Source organism: Sinocyclocheilus anshuiensis, unplaced genomic scaffold (genome assembly GCF_001515605.1).
Source record: "Sinocyclocheilus anshuiensis isolate Anshui unplaced genomic scaffold, SAMN03320099.WGS_v1.1 scaffold1815, whole genome shotgun sequence".
Classification (NCBI taxonomy): domain Eukaryota; kingdom Metazoa; phylum Chordata; class Actinopteri; order Cypriniformes; family Cyprinidae; genus Sinocyclocheilus; species Sinocyclocheilus anshuiensis.
In genome coordinates this window covers 290,660-303,101 of record NW_015551104.1, presented here as the reverse complement: position 1 = coordinate 303,101, position 12,442 = coordinate 290,660, and the positions used below count along the sequence as shown (strand labels likewise).

General features: G+C 35.4%; 2 protein-coding genes across 2 annotated transcripts in view; both read left to right on the top strand.

The window, feature by feature from the left end:
* The window catches only part of LOC107662833 (interferon regulatory factor 6-like), a 10,566-nt gene extending 9,555 nt beyond the window's left edge, over window positions 1–1,011 (top strand). Inside the window, exon 8 of the mRNA XM_016452949.1 lies at window positions 597–1,011. Within this exon, the coding sequence (XP_016308435.1) occupies window positions 597–815 (219 nt within the window). The 3' untranslated portion in view covers window positions 816–1,011. The remainder of the gene's footprint in view (window positions 1–596) is intronic.
* Window positions 1,012–3,190: 2,179 nt separating this feature from the next.
* LOC107662821 (epidermal growth factor receptor kinase substrate 8-like protein 3) overlaps window positions 3,191–12,442 on the top strand; it is a 15,206-nt gene continuing 5,954 nt past the window's right edge. The window contains exons 1-13 of the mRNA XM_016452934.1: window positions 3,191–3,258; window positions 4,778–4,850; window positions 4,920–4,990; window positions 7,844–7,908; window positions 7,979–8,137; window positions 9,472–9,621; window positions 9,703–9,776; window positions 9,859–9,965; window positions 10,070–10,215; window positions 11,456–11,558; window positions 11,638–11,711; window positions 12,034–12,108; window positions 12,182–12,327. Coding sequence (XP_016308420.1) covers window positions 4,789–4,850; window positions 4,920–4,990; window positions 7,844–7,908; window positions 7,979–8,137; window positions 9,472–9,621; window positions 9,703–9,776; window positions 9,859–9,965; window positions 10,070–10,215; window positions 11,456–11,558; window positions 11,638–11,711; window positions 12,034–12,108; window positions 12,182–12,327 — 1,232 coding nt within the window. The 5' untranslated portion in view covers window positions 3,191–3,258; window positions 4,778–4,788. The remainder of the gene's footprint in view (window positions 3,259–4,777; window positions 4,851–4,919; window positions 4,991–7,843; window positions 7,909–7,978; window positions 8,138–9,471; window positions 9,622–9,702; window positions 9,777–9,858; window positions 9,966–10,069; window positions 10,216–11,455; window positions 11,559–11,637; window positions 11,712–12,033; window positions 12,109–12,181; window positions 12,328–12,442) is intronic.

Genomic DNA, 12,442 nt, shown 5'->3' with positions numbered 1-12,442 from the left:
GTTGGTGTCTGTCTGTGTCTCTGTGTCACTGTGTGTGTGTGTGTGTGTCTCTGTCTCTGTGTGTGTGTCTGTGTGTGTCTCTGTTTCACTTTGTGTGTGTGTGTGTGTGTCTCTGTGTCTGTGTGTCTGTGTGTCTGTGTCTCTGTGTCACTGTGTGTCTGTGTCTCTGTGTCTCTGTGTCACTGTGTGTGTGTCTGTGTCTGTGTCTCTGTGTCACTGTGTGTCTGTCTCTGTGTCTCTGTGTCTCTGTGTCACTGTGTGTGTGTCTGTGTCTGTGTCTCTGTGTCACTGTGTGTCTGTCTCTGTGTCTCTGTGTCACTGTGTGTGTGTCTGTGTCTGTGTCTCTGTGTCACTGTGTGTCTGTCTCTGTGTCTCTGTGTCTCTGTGTCACTGTGTGTGTGTCTGTGTCTGTGTCTCTGTGTCACTGTGTGTCTGTCTCTGTGTCTCTGTGTCTCTGTGTCACTGTGTGTGTGTGTGTGTGTCTGTGTCTGTGTCTGTGTCTGTGTCTGTGTCTCTGTGTCTCTGTGTCTGTGTCTGTGTCTGTGTCTGTGTCTCTGTGTCTCTCTGTCACTGTGTGTGTGTGTGTGTGTGTGCAGGTGGTGCCGGTGGTGGCGCGGATGATCAGTGAGATGTTCTCGGGCGACTGCACGCGCTCCTTCGACAGCGGCAGCGTGCGGCTGCAGATCTCCATCCCGGACATCAAGGACAACATCGTGACGCACCTGAAGCAGCTGTACCGTCTCCTGCAGACGCACCAGGGGCAGGAGAACTGGCCTATGCCTCCCAGCATGCAGCTCCCGCAGGCGCAGCACTGACGCAGGTGACCGCTTTTATCAGCCGCTGCTTCTGACGTCTGAGCTTTTAGCTGCGCTCTCCTGCTTTTACTGCAGACGTATGTTATGCGTGTGGTCCGCTTTCTCGCACTTTTCTTGGCTCTCGTATGTTTTTAACCGCATCATGTGTTTGACGTCCCATCATGCAGATTTGTGTATTAATGTTGTATGGATTTATCAAAATAAAAAGAGAAAAACACAAAATCACTGAGTTTTTGTTCTTCCTTTATCCAGTGTACTTTGTTCTTTTTTGTTTGTTTGTACACACACACACACACACTCTCTCTCCAATACACTCCATTCTGGGTGATTTATAAGCGTTTTGAAAAGTGGGGACATGGGGTAATGTCCTGAAAAGTCACCTTCTCCTTGTAATACCTATGTTATACCTTTGTCATTATACAAATTTATGTCCTCATTTGTCACAAAAACGCACACACACACACACACACACACATATGTATATATATATATATATACATATACATTTTTGTGACGATATGTTAAACAAGTTATATCAAAATAGTGTATATTAATTATAATATTTATGCATAAGTGATTTAATATATAATATCCAAATATTACAAAATCAATATCAAAATATAAAATAAATATTTGTGTAATTTAATGTAAATTATTAAATCTAAATATTAAATTTCATCTATATTAAACAAGTTATATGTAAGCATTATAATTTGACATTTAAATATAACATCTAAATATGATAAATATATATTAAATAAATTGCATTTTATGTAATCTAAATTTTGCAATTCATATATTTTAAACTACTAAACTAATATTTATCTTGTTTTTTTGTGATATTGTCTACATATACATGTATATAAAATAAGTTATCAAAACATTAAATCAATGACAGTATATATAATTTATTTAATATGTAATATCTAAATATTTCCTCTGTTAAACAAGTTATAAGTATTGACATGTATTTAGATACAGCTTGTTTAATATCTAGATTTAATTACATTATATTACGTTATGGCAAATAAAAGGTATATCAAAAAATATAATATTTACCTGTTATATTTGAATATATTTGTATGTGTTGTAATGTCATTTTCAAAATAAAAGAAGAACGCGACAGCATCTTTGACTCTGCTTGTGCTGCCTCAAAGATTCGTGCAATTTTTAATGCTTTATCCAAAGTTAATCCTTCTTCTTGCAACAATTTATCACACAGCCGTTTGTCTGCACTCTTTTCTACTAGTTGATCTCTCAGCATATCGGACTCCAGAGCTCCAAACTCACATGTTTTGGCCAACTCTCTTAACGAATTTACGAACGCATCAACTGTCTCATCCGATGATTGAGCTCTCTGTCAAATTTATGACGTTCCATTACGACATTCCTCCGAGGAGTGAAGTACGCATCCAAAGCAACCACAGCCTGTTCATATGTATTTTTCTCACCTGGTAGATTGGCGAAAATCCGCTGTACTGGCGCTCCTATACAATGCAGCAATGTTGCTTTTTTCACCTTGTTCTCTGCTTCAGTTAATCCACTCGCTATTTCGAAGAAAGCGTAAGACTCTCTCCACATCTTATACTCCGTGTATAAATCCACAACTCCGAGGTTAAGTGGTCCAGGCGGCGTTAATTGTGCAGAGGCCATGACGACGTTTTTTCCGTTCCAATTTCTCTCAATTCCAAAGTCAGTCTAACGAGATTGCCCCCTTTTTTTTTTTCTTTTTTTTTTTATCCTCGTCGCCAAATTGTTGTAATGTCATTCTCAAAATAAAAGAACGTCTTAGTAGGTACTCTGTAACTCACTTTTTATTGAACCAAGTCCTACCTCTCATACATTCTCACGAGAACTCCTACAACTATACTACAGTATGTAATATTTTGGACATAAATTATATTAAGTCTTAAAAATAAAATGGACTACTTAGTTCAATGAATATCTAAATATAACATTAAACAAGTTATTTTAGGTTAATATCGTTTTTAGATTAAACTAAGTCATCAGATATTTAGACTATGAGCTGATCTAACATCATGTAGATTTGTGAATAGATGTATCAAGCAAGAAGAAGTTTTTCTTGTTTCCGGCTGGTTTTCTCATCTGATATGATTCGCTTGTTAATGTGTAACCGAGATATGGATCGAGCTCATATCAAACTGCATTGCTTATTTATTAAATGTGAGATTTAAACTGTTGTTATCTAGAGGTGTTGGTCACTCTGGAGGTTATCGCTGCTTGAGGTGTGTTTATCAGTCTGTCTGTAGGTGTGTGTTATTTCTCCACCCATCTGAGCTCCACCTTTAAGACACAGTAGACTTTGACCTCAGGAGAGGCTGCTGTTCCTCCGTCCATCACACTATGATCTAATGCAGAGAAACCGCAGAAGATCTCAAGACACGGCTGAGAAGCGTCTCCAAGAGCTCATCTGATCTCCTCGGTAAGTGTTTTCAGTCGTAAGGTGAACTTCAGGGGTTTGGATCTTCTCAAAGAGCTCAAACGGACGTTAATATCACATCTAAACCGCTTCTGCTTGGTTTCTGCTGTGATTATGACTGGTTTGATCTTCATCGAATGGCTAATCAGAACTCTTGGTGAATTTGTGATTGAATCTTTGAGGTTTTCTCATGTGCTTCTCTAGCTGTTATGTCCTGTTCCTGTGGATCGTGGTTTATGAGCTCATAAACATGGGCAGATTGTCAGCTACAGTAATTAACATGATCCATTATTGACTTTAAATGAGAACATGAAACACACAGGAGTCCTTGATTCCATACTTGCCAAGTATTACAATGCAAATACCATGGTATTCTTCAAGTGCTGTATCATTGGTATAAGTGCTACTGTATTGGTGTATTGATGATATTTAACAGTAGTACCATAAAAAATCTAGTTCCTGTACCATTTGTGTAGTATTTCAGACAATGCCATGGTACTTTTTTCTGTAAGATATGGTAATAGCGTGGTTTTGTTCTACCTTACACAACCAAATGTACCATGCTATTACCATAAAACGTTACCTAAGGTCCTCGGAAATGTCGTAATATTTTTGAAGTACCTTACAATGTTATGCAAGCACCTTAGTGAAGTTTTTTAAAAACATATTGTTTACCATACAGTACCATGTGAAATGCCATGGTATGTGAACAAAATTGTACCTAAAGGTACCATAGTACTTTACCATGACACAATGAGGCTTCACATGGTAATACTATGGTGTGCATGGTATTCAATGGTATTTCAGACAATACCATGGTATTTGTTTTGTAAGGGATGAGAATACCATGGTATTCTTATGTATGCGTGTATATAACTTAGTAAATATAATATTTAAATAGTATTTTAATGTATATAAAGTAATATTTAGCCCCAAGTTTTATATATATATATATATATACACATAATAAATATACACAGAACACACACATATTATGTAAACAAAAACTTTTATTTTGGATGTGATTAATCGTTTGACAGCACTAATAATATAACAGCATAGATATTTAGTAATATTACATTTTGTAATGTAATGTCTTTGTAATATTTAGATATAATTATCAAACTCTAATTAATAATTAAATAAATTGTTTATTGTTTTATATTCAATTATAATATTTATGTATAATTGATTTAATATTTAATGTTTAAATATCGGGCTACATTTTCATCTATAGTATTTTAAGTTAATGTAATATTTAGATATTTGTTTAATATATGATAAATGGACAATTAAATATATACTCACATGTACATAAGTATTCATTACATAATTTTGAACAGTTGTGTAATTGATTCAATGTAATATCAAAATAGTACTTTTCACCTGTAATTAACAAGTAATTTAATTTAATGTCATTTGTTTGATATATAATAAATGGACATTATATATAGTAAATGTGAAATATACATGAAGCGTGTGGATGTTGCGGTGTGTGTTGATGGTGTATTGTTGTGTTCAGGTGCTGTCCTCATGCTGCAGGGTTTGAGTCCATTCGGCTGGTCCAGCGGTTATCCTGAATCGCTTCGCTCCAGGTGAGAATGGGCTCTGATTGGTGTGTGTTACGACTCCTCACACTGTCTGACCCGTGTGCTTTCCCGCAGCGTCACGGCTCTGGACGACGCGTCCTCGGATCTGTCGGGTTTATCCAGACCCAGCGCTAAATCAATATACAGTGAGTACTGACCCTGAGACGAGCTGATCATTAACCCTCTCTCTCTGACTCAACCTTTACAGCCCTGAGCTATTTATAGACGTGCTATTGACCTCGCACTGCTGCTTGCTTAACTATTTCTGATACGGAAATACAGTGTCAGGAAAGGTTTTTAAAAAAAAAATTATTTTTTTTTATGTTTGTGTGTTTTTGATGTTAAATTTAAAAGTGTGTGAAATGTATGATGTTTATTTTCTGTTATTATGGGTTTGCGTTAGGTATCGTTATTTTGCGGTAGTCGGTGTTAATGTAGTTACATTTAACATATTACATAATTTAATTACTAAATAAATGTAATTGTAATCAGTTACAGTTACTGAGAAAATTATATTATTATATAGCCTCTAAATTATATTGCTTACTATGTTACTTACGAAAATGTTAACGATTACAAAGGGGGTTACATCTGATTATTAGGAGTTCAGGACACAGAATAGGACACATGCTTATTCGATAACTGATTTATTTCCTATTTGGGTTTGTGTGTATGCTTAATTTTTTAAGATTAACTGTTTTTTTTCTATGGCATTGTTAGATGCCAGTGTTTCCTGTCATACCTATGCAAAGATTTGATTTCAAAAACAGTATTTTTGTTATGATTTTAAATCTGTATTTAACCTCAGAATGATCTCAAAGTAAAAGAGGTGCTAAAGTCTGAATTTGTGGTGGCTGTGCTCTAAAATGAAATTATTACGATCTTCGTTAAAGTAAGAAATGATTTTAAGAAATCTGACAGTAATGAGTGTTGCGTACTACTGTAAGGTTAACCATGCCTGCTTTAAATGTTTCAAAATGATTAACAGTTGAAAACATTAGAAATTTAGAAAAGTAATCAAAAAGTAAAAATGCAATCGGTTACATTAATAAAGTAATTGAAATAGTTACAATACTCATTACATTTTAGATAGGGTAACTTGTAATCTGTAACCTATTACATTTCCAAAGTAACCTTCCCAACACTGGTGTTTGGCGAAGCATCATTTCAGATTAGGAGTCGGAGAAGCGCGAATAATTTTAATTCGCGAAATCCCGATCTGAATCAAATGATTTGCGATAACGCAAAGTTCAGATCAAATGATTCGCGAACCCGCTCCGAAATGCTGTGCTACGTCCCAATTCGCATACTATCCGTCCTAAACAGTGTTCGAAAATAGAATTAGTATGTCCCAAAGCTTGCCTACTATTCTGGTACATACTTAAAAGTATGTACTTTTTCTACACAAAAACAGTAGCCTACATACTTTTAGGGCATAGTATCAGTAGGCGAATTGGGAAGCAGCACCGATCTAAATCAAATGATTCACCGTACATGATTCGAAGTTTCGATCTGAATCAATTGATTCGCGATACGCGATCCGATTAGAGCGCTTCGAAACAGTGAATCATTCTGCGACGGAGGAACAAACTGATTTAATCGAGTGAGTCATTTATGCTGGAACCGCTCCGATTGATTCAAACTCGTGACTTCGATCATTCAGTTCAAGCGACTCACTAACAAAAAACAGATCAAAATAGCCATTCATTGTTGCATTTCAACATCGCTTGTAATGATTTTAAGAAGCACGCGTGTAGTAATGGGTGAAACGGTGCTTTTCGAAACTCTGTCATCCATTCGAAAGCGAAAGTAAAAGCGTCCAGTGCCACATACATTTTAGTAAATTTTACAATAAACTTCTCTTTTCTTTTATTTATATATGTATACAAATGGCTGCAATATAACAAAGAGTGAAAAATTGAAGGGGGTCTGAATACTTTCCGTACCCACTGTATATATACAATAATATTACACCACACACAATATTTAACAATATTAATGTATAACTTAATACGATGTATAGACAAAATGTATTAATGTAATAAGATAAAATATGTAATAAAACACATTTTGCTGTTGTAATTCATGTAATATAATACTTATATATTTATTTAAATATTATAAAACGGATAGTTCCGGTCCTTGATTCTGATTGGTTGAGCCACGTTCGAAGCTGTTGTAAATTACTCTACAAACATACACATTTGTTTTGCGTTTGTCTGTTGCTCGGCATCCACTATGTTGCAACCACAACCGTTTCTGAGGAACTACATTGTTTGGTGGAAGAATAATGTTTTTATTAATATCATTACATTTTATTTGCTTTGTTTTATTTTGTGAAACCCTGCTACGTATATGGAATAACTGTTTTATACATCTATAAAACGCTTCGCGTCGTGCCTAACAACGCGCCTTAGCTGTTATAAATTCACTGTAAACCACAGCTTCTTGGGGCTTATTGCGTTATTATAATTAACTTATATTTAAATGTTCATTTTATATATAAACTAATTTTAATTTTGTTGTTAAATCCTTTATATCTTTGTTTGTGTTTGTCGTTGTGTGCATGTTTATGTGGTTTATGAGGACACATATTTGCTTGATGATGTGTAAGACATTACATTATTACAACATGATTTATGACGACACTTTTTTCAAAAGGCTTAAAAAACATTAAATAGTGTGTTTGTTTTTTTTTGAAAATCTAAAAATGCAGAAGTTTCCTTTGAGGGGTAGGTTTAGGTGTGGGGTTGGTGTAGGGCGATAGAAAATACCATTTGTACAATATAAAACCATTATGCCTATGGAGAGTCCCTGTAAACCATAAAAACCAACGTGTGTGTGTGTGTGAGATTGTGTGTTTGTAAATCTGTGTTTTGCATCGGTTTCTATGATGGTTTTGTTTAGTTGTTGGGTCATGAGAAAATATCATTAACCTTATATAAAAGTCTGTCAGATGAGCTCAGTGATATAGTGAACATCATGTGTGTTTTCTGTAGATCAGAGGAAAGAATATGCCGACTCCATCAACAGACAGATGCATCAGTTCCAGCACCGAGTGGAGGTGAGGATCACTAACTCTTCATCTTCATCATCTGAGCTGTGGTGTGTGACTGTGAGTCTGTGCTCCGCAGCATCTGTTCACCTGTGAGCTGGACGGCCAGCAGCTGAGTGACGTGAACGACTGTCTGGAGCGGCTGAAGTATCTGGACGCTACGGGCCGAGTGTGGGGTCAGGACGTCCTGCTGGAGGTGCGGGACGGAGCGCTGCTGCTCGCCGACATCGAGACCCAGGTCAGGACAGCATCTCAGTAACATGACTGTAGAGTAAATGCATAGAAATGTATTACATTTTATTATTTTTGTGTGTGTATATAAATTGATTGTATTATATATCATTTAAATACTATATTTTATTTACATTTACATTACATTTAGTCATTTACCAGACACTTTTATCCAAAGCGACTTACAAATGAAGACAATGGAAGCAATCAAAATCAACAAAAGAGCAATGATATACAAGTGCTATAGCAAGTTATAGCTCAGTTAGCTTAATGCAGTATAGCAAGGTTTTTTTTGTAAATTATATAATAAATAGAAAGAAAACAGAATAGAAAAAGAATAGAGTAAGCTAGTGTTAGAGGCCTTTTTTGCTTTTGTTAATTGTATAATAAAAAGAAAACAAATAGATAGAATACATATATTATGTATATTATTTTATAATAAAGATTATGTATTTATATGAAATATGTTTATGTATGTATTATACTATGAAAAAAATCATATTTATTATTATAAAATAGTATAATTGTATATTTAATTGAAATTGTATTAATTATAAAGATTATATCCATATGAAATCAATCAATATTTTATATACATATAATATTTTTTATATTATATATATGCAAATATTTAAATAGATTATAATTATACAGTATGTATTTAATGTATCTTAACATATATTAAATAATCGTTAATTATCTACATATGCATATATTACATATTTATGTATATTTTTATTATTGGTATATTATGTTATTTTTTAACATTTATAAGTATCATCAAATTTTGTATTTATTACTAATTATTATTACTAATAATCACTAATTGACAGTGTGCGGGAATTGTTTTCTTTTTCCTTGTATTTATTATATGAAAAAATACATTTATAAAAAGTATATAAAGCGTGTTGAGCTGTAATATTCATACAGTTTGTCATCTAAATATATCCAAGTTGAAATATTAAATTTAAATTTGTCTAAATAATTTATGCAATTTATGATATCTAAAAGTCTTAGCGCCTAAATATATCTACATTTTGAATCTTGATATATCTAAATATTGAAATGTATATTATAATATTAAGTGATTTATTTATGTAATTAAAAAAAAAATTGAATCTACATATTGAATCATAAAATATTAAACTTTAATATACAATTTAATATCTAAATATCTTAATCTAAATATTAAATCTAGTTATTCAATTGTATTTTTTACAATTGATTTGATATCTAAATATCTTCAAATGTAAATATTCTATTTGATTATTTCTGTACATTATTAGACGGCTCTAGATGCTCATCTTTCTCACAGTGTTGTTGTTGTTGTTGTGTGTTCAGGAGGTGTTGGAGTCGTGGCCTCTGAGCAGCGTTCTGGATCTGAAGGCTGTTCTAGACGAGAGAGTTTACGACTCTCTGCTGATCGTCTGCATTCAGGAGCGCGGCAGTCGCGCAGTCAGCGTCTTCCTCTTCCAGAGCGAGTCTCTCAGGGTGAGTTTATGATTCGGACAAGTTCAGCATCTCAGCCCTTCTCGCAATAAACCGCTTCTGTGGTTTTCATGTGTTCTTCAGGCTGATTATCTGAAGAAAGGCCTGGAGCGGCTCCTGCAGAACAAGAGAGACGATCACAGACTGACTAACTCCAGGTTAGAAGATGAACATCAGCTCATCTCCTCAATAATCATCTTCGCATATCATGCTGATGACATTTGTGATTTGATTCTGCAGTAAAGCCGCTGTTGGAAACGTCACACAGAGAAACTCACGACAAGCATCTTCTCCACCTCAGCTGATCCTTCAGAAACCACCTGAACCCTGGGCCGCTCCGGATTATGGTGAGGCGACCAGAAAATGTGATGCATTTTCAAGAGAAACAGTATTTAGTGAAAAATAATGTACTTTTCCTACCTAAAGCCAGTTGTTTGTCTGTGGTCCCCAGATGAGAGTCCGGTCCCAACTCCTCCCGCCTCCAGAAATAACTCCACCTACAATAAGGTGGTGGCTCCGCCCCCTCACACAGAAGAACCGCCCATTATACCGGACCCGCCCCCTCCGCGGCCGTACACAGAGAGGGAGAGGAACGTGGTGAGTGTTGATTAGGGGTGTGCGATATATATATCGTCCGCGATAATATCGTAATTATTGCTCTTAATGTGCGATTTGACATTGTGCAAAAAACATTGAAAACACACCTACAGATTGCATGCATACATTACGTGAAGTCTAGACTAGTGAGCGTTTCTTTCACTGCATGATTCAGTCTATTAAAATACATTTAAAATGATCACAAATTCAAGACATGGGGGCAGAAAATATATATTTATAGCACTTCATAAAGTGAATCAAAATCACACGAAGAGTGCCGTTTTTGTCTCCAAAAATTACAATGATTACAAATGTGATATTGATTTTTTTACAACAGTTCAATAAACTAGAAGTTAATTAAGAATCTTAAATTGTAGACACCATATTGCCTGTTTTTGCTCTATTTCGACAACAAAAATAATTCCAAACAAATCCACAGCTGTTTTGCGTCTCTGAGCAACTTGACAGTGATTCGTTCCTGAATGAATCAATGGTTTGAATGATTCAGTTCAGTCGCAGTGACTCGCTTATTAACAGTGACTTGCTGCCACCTACTGGCGGTTTTAATTGCACAAGTAAAGTATTTTTTATTATTTAAATAATTTCAGATATCAGTATTCAACGTTTAATGTTTAATGAATTATTAATGCATTTGTAACTGCAGGTTAAATGCATTCATGCCCTGCATTAAACAGTGTGTAAACTAGGGCTGTGTATCACCAGCAAAGTCACGATACAATAGCTGTATCGATACTCGTATCGTCAAATCTCTGTGACGATACATCGTCGTATCGAACACAGCACTAGTGTAAACACATCTAAATGCCACTTCAGATGCAGCTTCTGTGTTTCCTCTGCATTGCAAAGATGAATTTTGTTGATTCTGATTTCATTTGCTTGGTAACAGCCCAAATGTCTTATTATTCTAATTCACTGATTAAATGTAAGAATTTGACTCAAAAGCTGAAAAAAAGGCTTTATAAAGGTAAAAATGCCCATTTAAACTTCTTGAAAAAGTTTAATTTCTATCAGTGTGAATTGACCACCACACAGAATATGAAGAATATCAAAAACTTTAGGAGTCAGTTCAACTGCATCATATCAGCAAAATATCATCTAATTATCGTTATCGATAAAAAAACTTTTTTTTTTGTCAATATCACACGCCCCTAGTGTTGATGACAGAATAACGCAGCACTGATGTAAAGATGAGAGATTATAACCGTTCGTCTGTGTGCAGGACATCCTGAATCACCTCATTAATGACATCGAGGCCTTCGCAGACCGACTGACAGCTGTCGCGCCAAAGATGGACAAGAAGAAAAAGAAGAAGAAGCATAAGGGTGAGTGAGAGGACTGGTGTGAGTGTATGAGCTGAGCTGATGAAGGCTCTGTTGACGTGTTTGTGTCTGTTTGCTGTAGCTGTGAAGGGAATGCCGTCAGAGGAGCAGTTCTCCGTCTGTCTGAGGAAAATCAAGATGGCCTTTAACCTGCTGGTGCGTCAGACACTGTCTGTTTCATTTTATATGATATGATGGAACTTATGTCTATATATTGAATAAATGTATATTAAACATGTTAAAATATGTTATTTATATTATATTATATTATATATTTTTAAATGTCAAGATGGCCTTTAACCTGCTGGTGCGTCAGACACTGTCTGTTTCATTTTATATGATATGATGGAACTTATGTCTATATATTGAATAAATGTATATTAAACATGTTAAAATATGTTATTTATATTATATTATATATTTTTAAATGGTTTAAAACTAACAATAATAACAACGTCAAACAATCTGTGCTCATCAGGCCAGCCTGCAGGGGAAGATTAACAATCCCAGTGCCGCTGAACTCGTTCACTGTCTGTTCTCTATACTGGATCTGGTGAGACGTGTGTCTGCTTGTCTGTCTGTTTGTCTGTCTGTGTTGTTGATCTGACGTGTGTGTTTGTGTGTAGGTTGTGTTTCACTGTAATGAGGATCTCCCTCCGTCTATCGTGGCTCCTCTCTTTGAGCCGGAGTGTGTGATTTTTCTGAGCGAGGAGGCGATACAGGAGGAGGATCATCTGTGGCAGTCGCTGGGAGATGCCTGGAACATTCCCAGGTAAAACACTCAGACTCACACACACTCAAGACTCATACACACTCAGTCTCACACACACAGTTTAGACTCACACACAAACACAGACTCTCTCTCGCTCTCTCACACACACACACAC